General features: G+C 39.6%; 1 protein-coding gene and 1 long non-coding RNA gene across 2 annotated transcripts; one reads left to right on the top strand and one right to left on the bottom strand.

Moving 5' to 3' along the window:
• The first annotated feature begins 784 nt into the window (after window positions 1-784).
• LOC133726395 (mini zinc finger protein 2-like) lies at window positions 785-1,412 on the top strand. Its single transcript, XM_062153929.1, has one exon. The coding sequence runs from the start codon at window positions 964-966 to the stop codon at window positions 1,222-1,224; it is 261 nt and encodes an 86-aa protein (XP_062009913.1). The 5' UTR covers window positions 785-963; the 3' UTR covers window positions 1,225-1,412.
• A 6,659-nt stretch (window positions 1,413-8,071) lies between these two features.
• LOC133746145 (uncharacterized) lies at window positions 8,072-9,545 on the bottom strand. The gene is made up of 4 exons (XR_009863984.1): window positions 9,039-9,545; window positions 8,744-8,952; window positions 8,474-8,550; window positions 8,072-8,301 (listed from the first exon to the last, which is right to left on the bottom strand). It is a non-coding gene; the product is annotated as an uncharacterized LOC133746145 (long non-coding RNA).
• Window positions 9,546-19,125: the final 9,580 nt, after the last annotated feature.

The raw sequence follows: 19,125 nt of genomic DNA, 5'->3' as shown, positions 1-19,125 counted from the left end.
ATTTGGGTTGATCTGAACCCGTACACATGACATATAAGTGGAAAGAATAAATACTGCCCTCACAGGTATTCAAGGGACACTCTGTTATATCTTGCAAGTTATCACGAGCAACCCCCATTTACCAATCCAAGTGTCTTTGGCCAATCTAAGCAAGCAAACAAAGAAGATAAAATGGTGGGATTTCCGTACAGGGTTTGGCGAGCTTAGCTTTCATTTTCGAGTTTTTAGGTAATGAAGATAGACAATTGTGGTTGCTATTTTTCATTGCACCCCACAAAACCACTCCTCCGGTCCCTTTTAGATTTTCGATCACTTTTAAGGGCCAAGTACTACTACTAGAACTCACTGCACCAATTTTATTAGCTAGGTACACACAGATCGAACTCCATCACTTAATTAATTAAGTTTCTGCCTATTAGCTGGTCATTTTATATTAAACCAATTCCAGTTACGGTCGAAACCAAAAGCTTTATCGTCATATTCAGCAATTAGGGTTTTCTCAGCCTTGTTATTTACCACACAGAATGATTCCTATTTTTTTTTATGCGCTGGTGATCGAGTTGTAGTGAGGTTGTTGGACCATCAATTCACAACCACAAATTTTAGGGTTTTCTTACAGTAGTAAGAAGTTGGTCATGGACCGTACCCCACCTCCAGTCCGTAGACAAATAAAAAGCCAGGAAAAAAAAAGGATAATAATAATTAGGAGCGTGCCTACCTGTAGCACTAAGACTAAAGCAAGAATTAATAGAAAGGTTTACATGCTAATATGCTATAAATATATATCTAGGGTTAGGGCTTTACCACCCACAAAGCATAGCAAACTCTTCTATCAATGTCCTCTCTCTATTCCTGTCACTCACTCTCAAACTAATTACCTTCCTTTGATGAAACCCAGTCCCTGTTTAGCTATTTGGGGAGAGTCTAATTAGGATTGGGGATCTGATCGGTCCGATTGAAATAATGAGGAAGCGCCAGGTTGTCGTGAGGAGAGAAGAACCTTCATCTAACACCATTAGGAACGTGAGATACGTAGAGTGCCAGAAGAATCATGCCGCCGGAGTCGGAGGGTATGCTGTTGATGGGTGCAGGGAGTTCATGGCGAGTGGAGAGGAGGGCACAGCTGCACTCACCTGCGCCGCCTGTGGCTGCCACCGGAACTTCCACCGAAGAGAAGTTGAGACTGTGTGCGAGTGCTCTTCACCTACTTCAACCGAGGCTTGATCTTCAAGAATAAGTAATAGCACTTGATTTATTTGTTTTATTTTACTGGTGGAGTTAATTAATGCATGATGTAGTACTATTGGTATTCACTGCTTGCTGTGTTTCTCTTCTTCTTTTCTGGGGGTTTGAGAGTGTTGTTTGTTAGTTTTCTGGTTTGATATGAAAATGAGTAGACCGTCTATTATATATATGTATGTTTGGATGGAGATCTAGAGAAATTTAAATCATGGTATATAATTTCTCTGTTGATTTGAACTGTGCAGCACCAAAAATAAGAGCATTGGTCCTACCAAAAACATAAAACAGCAACTATGCTGTATTATCATACCTAATTCTAAATCTCTTTGTCGAAACCATCTTTGTAGCTGGTGTACAATAATGTAGTGTGTCTACAAACAACCCCAAAATTACAGAAGCCAGCTTCATGTAATCATGATTATTCTGCCCTAGCTTTGATCAATTTAGTAACCTAGCTAGATAGCTAATTGATTCTGCAATCTATTATCTATATATTTGATTGTTTAATTTTTTAAATATATAATAGTTCTAGTCTAAGTAGATTGAAACCTCTTTACTTCTGGGCCTGATTACTGTATATAATTGGCATAAAGCATATATATCAGTTCATGAATGTTGCTGACTGATTTAAACAGCAGTTCTGGAATTATTCCTTCTACACTCATCAGTAAAATTAAGATTGAGATTACTTTGTATTTAAGACTTCAGGCCCACATATATCTAATCGTGTTGGTTGTTATAATGGAGAATTTTCGATCTTTAGCAACTACTGGAAAAGGTGATTAAAGCGCGCTTAATCTAATCAAACCACTATGATTATTGGTTGAGCTAAAACTACCTCTTTTTTGGTAGGTCAAAGTATTGATAATCCCAAGGATCTTCAAAAACCGAGAGCTTAAACACATTACAGAACATGAACTTAAAATTATTAATACCATGTGCGTTTGTGTGGTATATCTGAAAATGGCAAGTGCAGAACAAGAGGAATCTTTCCTTCTTTTTGATGGTTCATAGCAGCGAGGGTTAATTTAGATATATATTTTTCATGTGAGTTGTTATAATCAAGTTAGGCCCTGGAGGGAACAAACGTTCAGGTAAACATATACATTCGATGTGTTTGAGTCGGGAAGATGTCAATTCTATAGAATATCAAAGCAGTATGTGCACATAGCACCAAGAGGAAAAGAACAGTATGTTCATCACCTATATGCATGTTCTTGCTCCTAGTAAGGTAAGAGGCTAAGATCTAGCCAACCCTGGCCTCTATCAAGAAAAGACGAAACTCAGTGCAATCTGCTTTGCACATACTGTATATACTAATTTTTTTTTTCCCCTCTTGGTGCTTTGTAGATACTCATACGCCAACTCATTGCCATCTGGTGCCATTGCCGTCCTCAGTCAAATAAGACACTATTGAGAGAATGAATTTTCTGATATATCATTACACCCATTCTGTGGTGTATATAAACAGACTACAATCGTACTACAACTATTGTGTACTACTGTACTACACAACATATACAAGGTAAGTAGTTACAACAATATATTCCCTTGTAGTCTATTCTTAATAGGGAAAGATAACTCACACTAACACTCCCCCTCAAGTTGGCGCATATACATCAACCATGCCCAACTTGCTTAGTGAGTCATAAAACGCCTTCCTAGAAACTCCTTTGGTAAGTACATCTGCAAGTTGCTCTTCAGTTGGAACAAAAGGAAAGCTAATAATTTTGGCATCTAGCTTCTCCTTTATAAAGTGACGATCAACCTCCACATGCTTAGTACGATCATGTTGTACTGGATTCTGTGATATGTCAATAGCTGCCCTGTTGTCACAATACAACTGCATGGTATTTTTGAGTTTGAAACCCAGATCACGTAACAGATTTCTCAGCCACAACAATTCACACACTCCGTGAGCCATACCTCTATACTCGGCCTCAGCACTAGAACGTGCCACAACTTTCTGTTTCTTACTCTTCCATGTAACCAAATTACCTCCCACAAAAGTAAAGTAACCTGATGTCGACCTCCTGTCTGTGATATTTCCAGCCCAATCTGCATCTGTGAAGCCACAAACCTCAAGAATGTTGTTGTGTTTAGAAAACAGTACTCCCCTTCCTGGAGCTGACTTCAAGTACTTCAGAATTCGCATAACAGCATCCTTGTGACTCTCACTTGGATTATGCATGAACTGACTCACCACACTCACTGCATATACAACATCTGGTCTAGTATGAGCCAAATAAATCAAGCGCCCAACTAACCTCTGATAGCGAGCTCGATCAGTAGGTACCTGATCTGGATACTCAGCTAAACAATGATTCTGCTCAATAAGAGTATCAATAGGTCTGCAATCCAACAAACCTGTCTCTGTCAGCAAGTCAAGAACATACTTCCTTTGGCACAGATAGATTCCTTCTCTCCCCCTGGCTACCTCAATTCCTAAGAAGCACTTAAGCTCACCCAAGTCCTTCATCTCAAACTCAGAAGCTGTCTATGCAGTCTATCCATCTCAACAGTATCATTACTAGTGATTACCATATCATCCATATAAATAATTAGAGCTGTTACCTTCTCTTGTTGATACTTGAGGAACAAGGTATGGTCTGAGTTGCTTTGCCTGTAACCAACCTTCCGCATGAACTGTGAAAATCTTCCAAACCAAGCACGAGGTGACTGTTTGAGACCATACAGAGATTTTCTCAATTTGCATACAAAATCACCAGGAGAAGCAACTACATACCCCGGTGGAAGGCTCATGTACACTTCCTCGACTAACTCTCCATGAAGAAATGCATTCTTGACATCAAACTGTCGGAGTGGCCAGTTTAAACTAGCAGCGAACGAGAGCAGAACTAGAATAGTATTCATCTTGGCAACAGGAGCAAAAGTTTCATCATAGTCTATACCATACGTCTGAGTAAACCCCTTTGCTACAAGGCGTGCTTTGTACCGATTCACTAATCCATCTGCATTATGCTTCACGGTAAACACCCAAAGACAACCTACAGCCTTCTTGCCTTGTGGTGGAGGCACAAGTTACCAAGTATTGTTCTTCTGCAACACCTCCATCTCTTCATCCATTGCCTTCCTCCACTTTGGATCCCCCAATGCATCATGCACTTTGTTAGGTACTGATACAGCAGATATTTGATTCACAAATGATTCATATGACTTAGACAACCTCCTAGTGGACATATAGTTGGCTACTGGGTATTTTGATTTGGCAGTAAGAGTAGGTTCATATCTTTTGGCTGATTGACCTCGAGTGGTCTTATGTGGTAACACATATTGCTCAACATTAGACTCACTACTACTAGTATCAGTGGATGGACATACCTCAAATGGGTGATTGTCAGTACCAGGAAGCTGTGGGTCAGGGGTAGAAGCGATGGCAGGAGGGGCAGATGTGTCTTGAACCTCATTCTGAGTGAGGTTAACTGGTGCTTGGATGTCTGGAGCTTCTGCTGCTGGAGGTGGAGTGCTAATAGTCTCAACCGGATCCGTCAAAATACCTCCTGGCTGTGTGACTTCTCCTTCTCCTTCTGATTCCTCCCCCTCTCCATGATATAGCTCTTCAAAATATGAATTCTCCCCCTGAAGAGCTGTATCTGAAGAGGAAAAATAACTCATGTCTTCAAAGAAAGTAACATCCATAGTGACATAATACTTTCTGGTTGGTGTATGATAGCATTTGTACCCCTTCTGATAGCCTCCGTAGCCAACAAACACACACTTAATGGCCCGGGCATCCAACTTAGACCTCTGGTTTTTTGGTACATGGACAAAAGCAACACAACCAAAAACACGAGCTGGAAGATTATGAAATGATGGTAAGGAGACATGAGAGGCGAAAACCTCAAATGGAATTTTTCCCTGAAGGACACTGGATGGAAGACGATTGATAAGATGAGAGGAAGCATGTATAGCATCGCCCCAAAGATACTTAGGCATATGAGCACTAAAAAGAAGGGCACGAGCCATATCAAGTAAATGACGGTTTTTCCTTTCGGACACTCCATTCTGTTCTGGTGTTTGCGGACACGTGGTTTGGTGAACAATCCCATGGGTTTTAAAAAACTCTTGGAACACATGGTTAACATACTCCCCCCCCCCCCCCCATTGTCAGAACGAAGGACTTTAATGGTGCTATGATATTGTGTTTGAACAAGATTACGAAATGTTTGAAAAGCAGGGAAGACTTCATTTTTGGTTTTAAGAAGGGCAACCCATGACAATCTCGTACAATCATCAATAAACAACACAAAGTATCTCATACCCGATAAAGTGGGCTCTCTAGAAGGTCCCCAAACATCAGAATGAATCAACTCAAAAGGAATAACACTTTTATTAGAAACACTAGGAGAATAAGTAGCACGATGACTCTTGGCCAAAACACATGTTTCACAATGTAAAACAGACTCATCCACACCAATAAACAGAGTAGACATGGTTTTTTTTCATAAGACTAAAAGATGGATGCCCTAAACGGCGATGCCACAACCAAATTTCACTTAACTTATCAGAATTCGAAGTCAAAGCGGCTCGGGACTGTGCTCCTGGTTTCTCTCCTGCGTATGTTTGATCCAGATGGAACAACCTGCCCCTCAGATACCCCCGACCGACTATCTCCCTGGTGAGAAGATCCTGAAAAATCACATACATAGGATAAAAGGTTACAGAGCATTTAGACTCAATGTTCAACTATGGAACATATATCAAGTGATGAGATAAGTCAGGCACATATAACACATTATGAAGTTCTAAAGTGGGAGTAATACGCACTGACCCTGACCCTAACACAGGAAAAGCCTCACCATTGGCATTAGTTACATAGGACACTAGTGGGGAAGACAATTCAATAAAATACGATTTGTCATAAGTCATATGATCGGAAGCACCAGAATCAATAATCCATGTATCAGAACCAACAAAGTTAGAAACCTTTAAAGCCATACCAATCTTACCCCGACCAGCTATAGAGGCTGTAGGAGTAGCCCTACCTGCTATATGATGATCTTGTCCAGCCACTCCATAGAAATCTGATTCTTGGACCAATTGAACAGCAGCTGCTTTCGCCTTAGGACGATAACCTTGCTTTTTAGGTTTGAGGTGCGGATTCAGTTTCCAACAAGTCTCTCGAATATGCCCAACATCTGTGCAATAAGAACACTGAGGACGAGGACGATTAGCAAAGCCTGGTGGAGGCCCTTGCTGATGAACTGGGACTGATCTCTGCTGCTGAAGAAAATGTGCTGGTGCCTGAATAACTTGGCTGGATACTTCAACTTGTGCCTGTTTGAGACTTTCTTGCTGAGACTCATCCTTACGAATGTATGTAAAAGATGTGGTCAAGCTAGGAGGATCTGGCATTCTAAGCAATTCTCCTTTGGCACTCTTATGTTTTGCATCAAGTCCTCGCAAGAATGCATGAACCCGCTCAAGTTCCTTTTCTTTCTGGTACCATGCAATATCCTCATGGTTCTTGATCTTGCAAGGATGCTTCTGATCAATTTCAACCCATACATTCTTCAGCTTGGTAAAAAACACTGACACTGGTTGCTCATTCTGTTGCATTCCTGCAACTTTGCACATCAATTCATGAACCTGTATAAAATCAGACTCATTTGTATAGAGATCTCCCAACGTCTTCCATATCGCCTCAGCAATTTCACATTCCTCCACCATCTGTAGCACATCATCAGTCATGGCTCGAAATAGAATTGACATTACAAACCCACCATCATCTTCCCACTTAGCATAGGCCTCCTTATAATCTTCACTAGGAGCCTAGATTGTTCCAGTCACATGCCCCATTTTGTGTATCCCACGGAGATAAACAGACATAATCTTCTTCCATGTTCGGAAATTGGTACCAGTGAGTTTGGTACCCCCAAAAGAACCACCTTCTGAGCTCTTGACAGAGACTTCAACCCTCTGGACCTCATTGGTCTTAGAACTCTGACCTTCACTGTCATCACCACCCATTGCAATACAATAGAAAAATACACAAATCCCAAAGTACGCAGCGGAAATAAGAATAACAGATGTCTCTTAACAAAAACAAACAAATAGTAACAGTTTTTTTTGTTTTAACCTGTTTGACTAAGCTGAATGGGTTGACCGAGTTCGGTTGACTGTGTTGACCGAGTTGAGACGAGTTGACTCACTGACCGAGTGAAGAGATCGATCTGGAATAGTCCCGAGTTTGGGCGAGGATCGTCGTCTGGGCAGGAAGTGATCGATCTGGAATCCTCCTGAGTGAGCGACGCGGCTGAGCAGCCTGCTGTGGCTAAGCGACGCTGCTGTGGTTGAGCGAGGATCGTGGGCGATCTGGAAACCGACCAGTCTGGGTCGGACGGAGCACGACGGTTTAGAAGCAACCAGACTCAATCTGGGCAGGCCGGAATCAATTGAAGGTTGCCGGTCTTGGCTGATGAATGATTGCAAGTGAAGATCTGGTCTAAACCAATCTGTGACGAGACGAACACTACACCAAAATTGGTCTTTTACGGCCCACCATGTGCGCCGTAAAAGCCTATTTACGGCGCACAAAAGCACGCTGTAAAAGCTCGCGCCGTAAAAGACCACATGTCTTTTACGGCGCGCAAAAATGCGTCATAAAAGAACAGTTAACGCGCCGTAAAAGTGGTTCCACAAATGTGATTGAGGTCATTTACGGCCTACATTGCACGCCGTAAAAGACCTCCTATTTAAGGCATACTCCTGCACGCCATAAAAGAGTGACTAAATTCCTATTTAAGGCACACTATGCGCGCCGTAAATGAGGTCTTTTCAAACAAAAAAAAAAATTTATATTGCTCAAATGTCATATTCGTATTACCCTCATATCATATATATAAGAAGCTGAATGTAAAAGAAACACTTCATAAAATTTTCATCCCTAACAGATGCCACTACATATATCTCTTACACTTAACTAGATAAGACGAGTACAAAATCAAATCTGTAAGATTTAGTATCACACCACTGAAGTCATTCATTTATCCATGCTTTCAGCAAAGGGTTGAAGGTAAAGCTAGCAACAAGCTCATCCTGTAAAGAAAAAATGGTGAACAAGTATTTCAACTATATCAGATTCAAAGATCTTATGTAGTAACAAGTTCACATTCAATAAACTAAAGTTCATATTCAATTTTTATAGATTTTAACTACCAATAAATGCAAAAAAATGAGCAACTGAAATGTAGTACAAGTTTGGATTTACCCTTCTCCAAGCACATGGAACTGCTGAAACATTTGGTGAATCACTACTCCTACTTGCTCTTCATAATATGCATCTCCCTAATATCAAATAGGAGTTCATATTAGAGTAGAATCAGCAGATCAAATGATCCTATACTAAACTGATCATAAGACAAAAACTTCACACATACTATAACATCACTTGATCCTACTAACTATCACCTGGTACACAGAAAAATGACATGAAAAACTATTTGACTTGGAGTAATATATCGATTCAAGGATAGCATACCGCGATACGTATAGCTTCTGGAACATCAGCTTCCGTTCCCATGGTACCGGATTCTAACTCGCATCAAGAAACTTTGCCCATATACTTTGCCTGTGTTTTTATGGTTTGTATTGCTGACAATCTTTATAGAGGGAGGCTTATAGTTCATATCACAATGAGTCTATTGTTGATCATTGGATATGTGTAGTAATCAAGCTCTTTGATAGTAACTGCCAAAATAACAATTTAATTTAGATTAGCAAACAGAAAAGAAGGATAAATCAATGTCCATTAAGAAATAAAGTGTTTCCATTACCTGGTTCGAAGATTTGTGCAAATCTGATCCCAAAGATCCATGATCTCTCTGCCGCGCCATGATCCATGATCCATGATCACAACAACGTACTGCAGCCATTCATCTATCCATGCTTTCGGCAAAGGGTTGAATAAGTAAAGCTGGTCAAATGAATTGTTGAACTAAAGCCATCTGCTCATGTGGTATGTTGTCAAATTTTACATCATCTGCAAGTGAAGCAAATACATGCACGAGTAAATGATTTTGTGATGAGATTCTTCTCCAGTCCCTGTATTTAACAGAAAGTGGAAAGAAGAAAGTGTATTTAACAGAAAGTTCAGGCAAAGAAGAAAACAGAAAACAACCAACAACATCAATTAGAGATATCAAGTACTAGCAAAATCCTTCAGATGATCAAACAATAAGGTGCGGGCATTCTTATCCAAAAAAACAATGATATGGTGAATGTGAAAAGAAGCTCCTCAAATACTTGTCAAAAAAAAGTAAAGAAAGTTTCAAAGAGAAAGATCATGTGTGTTTACAACCAGAGAAGGAAAAGGAGAAAAATTCAAGTGGTAAATCCCTGGAAATGCCAAACAAACACTTTCAGAGAGAAATAGACAATCTTCAGAATAGGAGGGGAAATTGTTCACACAACAGGAAATGCAGTGAGCAAGATCACATACTTATCTCTAAAATGTATAGAAACATTTATTCTTTTTGACCTTACCTGGAATACAAGGGCCTTAATCAAATCAACTTTGAATGTTTATTCCTATATCAGAGACAAGGAGCTATAAGATAATCTTATGCAGATTAGCCAGCACTACAACCAACTAACCATTTAATAATATATTTTTTCATCAGCTCATACATTTAATAAGTTTATTATAGACGCTGCATGCCTGCATTTGAGTTTTATTTATTTTTTATTTCTTTTCTTAATGAACTTTATAACTGGAGGTTGTAGAAGCAGTACTGAGTAATTGGGTTTTGTAGGTATGTGGGTGTGGGTGACTCAAACTCCTCCCAATTGTTCTACTATTTTGTTGAGTCGACGAGAAGCCCTTCTGAAGACCCTCTTATGCTTTGGTTCACTGGAGGCCCTGGCTGCTCTGTTCTCTCTGCCTTCTTTTATGAAAGTGGTATGAAACTTTTATACAATCGTTTAGTCTAGCTATTTCAGTACATACTACTTCAAATACTAATTGCTAGTCATGGAAAGTCAAGATATGGTGAGGTTAAGTTTGAGAATTGAACTAGTAATAAGATACAAGAAAACATAAAAAGCAAATAGAGAAGTGCAAGTGTTACCATCATACATTATAGTTCACTACATACTAGCTTGGCGTGTAATGTGTTTCACAATAATTTCATTATAAATGTCACTCTCATATCATGAAACAAACTAGTTTCATCAAGACAGATTCTTTCTGTTAATATTAGTTGCTCTATCACTAGTAAAATGCCTACAAAACAGAGAAAAGAAAGTTTCACGTACAAAAACAAAGACTAGAAATAGTGGAGCTTAGATTGTTGGTTCAGTGGAGTGCAGACAAGGTGTTGGCGAAAATACCCAAGTCAAATATTGTAGGTAGTAAGCTAACTATCTATTAAGCATTTTCTATGCAGATGCTTATAGTTGAATCTATGTCTATGTCTGACATGCACTCTATCATCTTTCAGTGAAACTGAACCAAGACAATGAGTATAACCAATTTTAATCTTGTCATTTGTCATTAGTACTTAATAGGAGTGCTGCATTGATAGAAGCATTTTAATGTGATATTTTAATAGTTAATTCCTCACATTTTGCTTAGTTAATTCCTTAACGAATCGATTTTTAATTCAATTTTTATTTTTAGGTACATTGGAGTAGATGATGATGAAATAAGTGTTAGGTCCATAAAATGATGGAGAAAAATGGAAATGCACTAAAAATGTCAACTTTACACATTTTCCTACTCCGGCTAGGAGAAACCAAGCCAAACAAGGAAGAAGGAGCGACCACCTGACCAAATGAACTTCAAATGAGCTGAAACCTTCCAGATCCATTCTAGACATCCTAAGAAACATTTCTTATGAAGAGTGCAAGAGCCAAAAAGAAGTGGAAGGCCTTCAAACAGTCAGCCCAATTTTCTGCAGAAGCAAAACTGGAAAACTGGACCTGTAAGGAGTCCAGCAGAAATTCCGGCCCAAACACATGGAGATAAATTCTGAAAATTTTACAGAATGATCTACACTCATGATGGATCATTTCATATGAAGAAGTCACGGGCAAAATCTGAAGTCTTGGTGGAGAATTAATTGAAGGAAAAATGAGTAGAAAGTGACTCAAACCTAACAAATTCCATTAGTGTTTAAATGCTCAAACCTAATAAATTCCATTAATGTTTAAATGCTCAAACCTAACATATCATCATTTGTTTAAATCCAAATAGTTTTGCTTGGTAGCCTATAAATAGAGGCTACAACAAAGAAGAAAAGACATTCCTTCATCCATTCCATTTTCTTTGTCTCTCCATTTCCTTTCCATTTTCCTTTCCATCCTCTAGTTTCAAGTTTAGTCATCTCCACGAGTTCAAGCAAGGCCAAAGAAGAAGAAGAGAAGCCGTGAGCACTTCCATCCATAGCCATCCTTGAAGCTTGCTTTCGAGTTTCAAGAATCCACAACGTGAATCATCCATCTCATCTTCATCCACGGTGTAATCCTATTCTCCTTTGTAACCTTTGCTTTGAATTTCGTTGGTTATGAACTAGTTGACATATATGTTTGAACAAAGTATTATTTCTGGAATTTTTATGATTAATTGAGAATTTTCAGATTCATATATTGTGATTCGAGAGTTGCTTATGTGGGTTTGTTTAATTAAATTTGCGTTATAGATAACTTTTGTATTTTAATCTTATGTGGTTGCAAACACTTAGGGTTTCGATATGAATGGTGCTAGGTTTAAGAACATGAAATCGACTTTTCGTTTTGTGTAAACTTGAATCAAAGTAGTAAAGGTTTTGTACAAAGATCGAATTTAATTAAAGAGAATTGCAATTAGGTGGACTTTTCCATACTAAGTTGTACACTTGAGTTGATAGCCTTTCTCTATGTGTAATGCGTTAAACATGACATGATTGACTAGCTTTCTAGGGTTTGATTGCATGTTTGATAGGATTAATCTAGGTGCTTTCGCTTAGGTTAATTAGCATTGAAAAGTAAAAAATGGGAATTCATTTGCTTTCGAATGTTTCACATGATCAACTCCTTTCTCATGACTTAGATGAACAATATTAGGGTTTGAATCAATTTTAATCATAAGTTTCGGTTTTGATCTTTGTTCCTTCATTCCATTCGTATTTTTATGTTTTTGCATTTTTATTTGTTTTCTTAACTTAGTTTATTTTCGAATCCAAAATCCAAAATTCCCCCTTTTTCGTAAATATGTTTATACTTGTGAATATCTTTGTGTTTATATTACTTTGTTTTAATTTTAATTGTTTAATTGTTTGACAATGACAGGTGTACCCTCAATCCCCGGAATAGAACGATCCCTACTTGCTTATACTACTAATGATATTTATAGGGTTAAATTATGCGCTTGCTTTGAGCGTATCATGCATCACCACCGTTTTTGCATAGATTAGTTGTCGTTCTCAGTTGTGCAAGGACCATTTGTCTCTGCACTCCCAAATTCCCAAACTAACTTAATCCCAGTCATCATCGCGCCAAATCATGACAGATTATATGGTAATTGAACTTGCTATATGATACATTCAGAGACAACTAGGTTCAGAAGATTTGCTATATGATAGATGATATCAGGAAGCGACAGGCATCCTGATACGATCTAATGCTATTGGTCCTTAACATAAATTTGATTACTGCACTTTAATTTTACATGAAGTCATCATATAGTAAGGCAAATAATGACACTCTATGAAACAAAATCAAGACAATATTCATATCAGAAAAGTATAGATCGGAATCACGAAGATGAACGGGCAAAGAGAGAGAAAGGCGTACTCGAGATTTTTTGCGACCGGTTGAGTGAGCTTAGTAGAGAATCCACTGGCAGCCATCCTGTAACTGTAAACCAGAGCCGCCTTGGCAGCCTTTTCACTGTATGTATATTTCAAAATCAATATTAAGCAAATTGATTTCGCAGCAGAGAGAGAGAGAGAGAGAGAGAGATTTGCAGCAGACCTGCCAAGGACGGAGGCTAAAGTTCGGATGTGATAGCTCAGGCTCCTCATCATTTTGCTGCGGCCTCTCAGTGTAGACGATGTGGATAGCCGATCCCGAAGAAGAAGCACAAGAGCCGGAAAAAGGGTCAATATTGGAAAACTAGAGAAACTCTAGAAATCGAGGAACTGAATGTCAAAGAATAAAGGGTTACCGTGTATGATGATCGCTGCAAGGCTATGTCCACTTCGGCGGAATCCAAGTAGGTGAGATGAGAAACCCCAATTTAGTTTGGAGCCAAACGCAAAACCAGAATTTCTTGTCGATTCACCTCAGATCTGAAAGAAACCCCAATTCAGTTTGGGAGATATGAGAGAGAGGTATTCACCCAGATAGCTGGATGATTGGATTAGTTTGAACAAGGATTAAGAGAAGAAGGGGGAGAGAGATGAGAGAGGAAGGGATTGGTGATAGTGTCAGGGTTTGGGTCTGGCGTTTGTTTTGTGAAGCGTGAATTTTTTAGTAAGAGGTCGATTGAGTGGGAGATTAGAATTTAGCCAAAATAAAGTAGGCGGGATCTCAAAATTTGTGTGGCACTTATTTACGGCACACTCCAAAAGAATGCCGTAAATGTAAAGCAACAAAGACCAATTACGGAAGTCTTTTATGGCGTGTTTTGGAACATATTAAAAGCATGCCGTGAAAGACCAACTAGGGAAGTCTTTTACGGCGTGCTTTGGCACATATTAAACGCATGCCTTGAAAGACCAGCTTAGATAAGTCTTTTACGGCGCGCATTCAAAGCACGCCGTAAATGACTAACCAAGAGGAGTCTTTTACGGCGTGCATCTAATGCACGCCGTGAATTAGTATCAATTACGGCGCACATAATATGCACGCCGTAAATTTTAGGCGGTAAAAGCCCAGATTTCTTGTAGTGGAAGATCGGTCTCGAAAAAAGAATTACGGAGACAAAGTCCTTTCGGATCTTTGCTCTGATACCAAGTCAAATAAGACACTATTGAGAGAATGAATTTTCTGATATATCATTACACCCATTCTGTGGTGTATATAAACAGACTACAATCGTACTACAACTATTGTGTACTACTGTACTACACAACATATACAAGGTAAGTAGTTACAACAATATATTCCCTTGTAGTCTATTCCTAATAGGGAACGATAACTCACACTAACATCCTCAACAAAAGATTACTCTTTGGAAACAAAATTGTACATATTTTAACCTCAGATATACGGGCAATCTTAATAAGATGTGAGACGTAACATGAACCGAATTCAATATGAACCATGGTGTTCTAATTGACACGATGGACCCGTTTAACTAGTATTATATGTGGAGAAAATGATGAATATTTTCTTCTTGTTGAAGGAAATCGGCATTGTGTGCCTTATCAAACTAGGATTAGTTCTATGATTGTAATAGGAGAGAAGGCTCTAGAATTCCTAGTCCTATTCGGAATAGTTTTTCTTGTATCATTAGAATATGTACTTTGTAATCCCTATATATAGGGCTCTTATTATCAATATTGATACATACAATTCTCTCATCAATCTCTCTCAAATCTCTTATTCTAAAACACGTTATCAGCACGAGCCCTAACTCTGAGATTAAAAATCCAAAACCAGAAAATTCTCCAACGTTAGCCTTGCCAAGCACCTATCCCGCTCTAGCCTTGTTGGCCCGGCCTGCAGCCCTGCATCTCACGCACATGCGTCCGTCAGCTAGCCTTGCTAGCACGTTGCTTCTGCCAGTCTGCTTATCCGGCCACGTCCAACAACTCTTGGCCAGACCAGCCAGCTCGGCCACAGATCAGCTAACCGGTCAGCAGCTCTCGGCCACAGACCGGCCAACCACCGGCCGTACCTGCCACCCATCTCGGCCAAGTTCTTTGCCACCTTCGACCCATCTTCCCGGTTCCAGCCAGCAATCCTGCACGTCCACAATACTACCACACAAGTGGCAATCCTAATAGCCTACACGCCTGCATCAACACGCGCGTGTATTGAGAATTTCAAGTTCCAAAATTCATAAGTAAGTTTTCACAAGTAAGTTGTTCCCTTTTTTGAAATTTAAATTTGTTTTTATTTTTCTTCGGGGACTTACAAAATCTCTTCTTCTACATCCCACCTTTCTGTAACGTGGATTCGATTTGCTAAAAGCGGAATCGTGGGGATTCACGCTATATACGAACTAAGAGCGTTAGTGATCTTCAGATTAAGTGCGTCTGTAAGCATCAATTTTTACGGACTAAGAGCGTTCGTGAGCATCAAAATTTGACCATATAAACGTCATTGGTTTCAATCCAAATCCAAAATTTGGAAACTATCAACAAAGACAGTGGTTATAACTCTTTCCAAAGTAGGCTCATCCAAAATTAATTGTGATGTCTAGGAAATGTTTGAACTTGAGAGAACGGATTTAAAAGTGAGCACAGCTCCACCAAAATCTCGCCTTACCTTACCTGGTCACAACCAAATTGGAGTTACCAAAAGGATTGAGTGACTACTACTTGTCTAAGCTTGATTATCCTTTTTTGGATTAAATTTTGATTTAGAAACTTTGACGTAATCATTGGCTTTCATTGAAATAAAGTGTCAATTTTGATTCGAACTTTATTCATTCAAGTATGTTTCCCGGAGAGCTAGAATGTCTCGTGGATAGTGCTACTACGCACACCATACTTCGAAATAGGCAATTATTTCTTGAGATGACGCCTACTCGATCTTCAGTGACTACGATGGCAGGGTCATCTAAATTGATTCATGGTCGAGGACCAGCTCAATTCTTGTTGCCACATGGCACAATCATTAATGTCACTGAAGCTCTCTATGCTCCTAGGGCCGAAAGAACCCTTTTGAGCTTCAAAGACATAAGAGCCAATGGTTGTCATAAGGAAACACATTGTGATAACGGACAAGAGTTCCTTTGCATCACCTCTAATGACTACGGACATAAAAGAGTCTTAGAGAAACTTATGTGTCGATCTAGTGGGTTGTATGCAACCACTATTCGAATAATTGAATCCAATCATGTTATGAGAGATGATTTATGGGATTCCGACATATGATGATTTGGCATGACCGTTTGGGACATCCAGGTCGTGATATGATGATTTGTATCTTAAAGACTTCCCACGGACAACCATTCTTCAGAACGAAAATAAGTAAAACTCGAAATTTGGATCGAGGAAGAGCACCTGCGCCTCACGGCGTCGTCCCCATCCATGTCCTGCCATCAATGGTCGGCGCCGCCATACCCCTGCGGTCCAAATGTGGCATTGACGCCACATATGCTCATTCGACTCCAATTTCTACTTCCAAAGCCAATTGTGACTTTATGGCTCAACCAAAATCCTCATTGGTTGTTTCTAAAGCCCATCATTCGTTCTGCAAAACCTGCTCTTTAGCAAAATTAGGATCGACACCATCCTACGCAAAGGACACTACAGCAAATATACCATTCTTGGAAAGAATCCAAGGTGATATTTGTGGACCTATTCAACCACCTTGCGAACCATTTCGATATTTTATGGTGTTTGTTGATGCATCGACACGCTGGTCACATGTCATGCTTTTGTCCACAAGGAATGCTGCATTTGCTAAACTCATAGCCCAGATTATTAAGTTAAGGGCTCACCACCTTGATCATCCTATTAAGTCTATAAGACTAGACAATGCTGGGGAGTTTACATAAAAAACTTTTGATGATTATTGCATGTCCATTGGGATTGAAGTTGAACATCCAGTTCCTCATGTTCACACCCAAAATGGTCTCGCAGAAGCCGCCATTAAACGACTACAAATGGTTGCTAGAGCATTGGTTATGCGCACCAATCTCCCTATTTTTGCTTGGGGCTATGCAATATTGCATGCAGCTGTGCTTATTCGTTTGAGGCCCACTACCACTCAACCCTTTTCTGCGTCCTAGATGGTGACTGGGTATGAGCCTGATGTCTCACACTTACGCATATTTGGGTGTGCAGTTTATGTGCCAATTGCACCGCCACAGCGCACCAAAATTGGTCCTCAAAGACGATTAGGCATTTATGTTGGATATGACTCTCCAACTATTATCCGCTATTTAGAACCCTTGATAGGCGATCTCGTTACCGCTAGATTTGTGGATTGTCACTTTGATGAGACAGTCTTCCCGTCGTTAGGGGGAGATAAGAACATAAATGTTCAACAGGAACGACAGGAATTGTCGTGGTCTGTCCCCACTTTGTCTCATCTTGATCCCCGAACCGCACAGTCCGAAATTAAAGTGCGGAGAATTCTCGATCTTTAGAACATAGCAGAATCGATGCCTGATGCGTTTTCTGATATCGCTAAAGTGACGAGATCACACATACCTGCTGCAAACGTGCTTGCAAGGATTGAAGTCCCTAAAAATATAGGACATGGCGCTGTCCCTAGTGTCATTGGGCACGGCGCCGCCACCCACAATGGTGATAGCGCAGTGGCTCAGGCCGGGCTCCCTACAAGGAAGCGCGGGAGGCCTATAGGTTCGATGGATTCTCACCCAAGGAAGAAAGCGAGTTTGGCACAAAATAATCCATCTCATGAGAATATTCCGGATTATGGTTATGTCCAAGAGACATCATTAGGGGACCCTCCAATGTCAGAACCAATTCCAGAGAATATGGAGATTTCCATGAATTACACTAGTGTACATGAGATGATGGATAGAAATTCTATTGTTATTGATGATGCATTTGCATATCATGTTGCAAAAGGAATTATAGAATATGATGATATCGAACCTCGCTCTGTCTAAGAATGTCAACGAAGAGCGGATTGGCCTAAATGGAAAGATGCAATCCAGGTTAAATTGGATTCACTAGCAGACACCCCCAGATGTAAAACCACAGGCCATAAATGGGTCTTTGTTAGAAAGCGTAATGAGAAAAATGAGGTGGTTAGATATAAAGCCCACCTCGTGGCGCAAGATTTCTCACAACACCCTGGAATAGACTACGAGGAGACATATTCTCCCGTAATGGACGTCATAACGTTCCGCTACCTTGTCAGTTTGGTAGTTTTTGAAAAACTTGACATGCAGCTTATGGATGTGGTTACAACATATCTCTATGGGGATCTAGATTCATATATATATATATATATCATATCCTATCTAGAGCGATGCCTCGCTCTGAAATTTCAGAGCGAGGTTAGGGTTTAGGGTCACTTTTCGGTCGCATTTTCACATCTTGACCGTTCAGTTTTTAGCTACTAATGTATAGATCATCTCTGAAAAATTTCACCCAAATTGATGGTCGTTAAGGCATTGATAACTGCCTTAAAGCTAGTACGGTTTAGGTTGGACAGATTCAGTTCGTCCACTGGTTTAAGTGAGTTAGATACCTTAAAGATCATCAATTTGGCTGAAATTTTGTATAGATGATCTATACATTAGTACCTAAAAACTGAACGGTCGAGATGTGGATATGAGACCAAAACGTGACCTTAAACCCTAACCTCGCTCTGAAATTTCAAAGCGAGGCCTCGCTCTGGATAAAATCTGTATATATATATATATATATATATATATATATATATATATATATATATACATACATACATATGAAGGTTCCAGATGGACTTCAATTACCCAAATCAAGTGGCTCTAAACCACGGAGCGCTTTTTTAATAAGATTAAAACGCTCACTATATGGATTAAAACAATCCGGACGAATGTGGTATAACCGTCTAAGTGACTGCTTGATTGGGAAATGATATATTAACAATGAAATATGCTCATGCGTGTTCATTAAAAGAACAAGTTCCGGATTTGCAATTGTAGCAGTTTATGTCGATGACATGAACCTAATTGGAACTCTAGATGAGTTAAAGGAAACTGCTAAATATTTGAAATCCGAATTTGAGATGAAAGATCTTGGGAAA

The sequence above is a fragment of the Rosa rugosa genome, chromosome 1, assembly GCF_958449725.1.
Source record: "Rosa rugosa chromosome 1, drRosRugo1.1, whole genome shotgun sequence".
NCBI classification, from domain to species: Eukaryota; Viridiplantae; Streptophyta; class Magnoliopsida; order Rosales; family Rosaceae; genus Rosa; species Rosa rugosa.
Note: the sequence above shows the minus strand (reverse complement) of the source record. Positions and strands in the feature narration are given on the sequence as shown.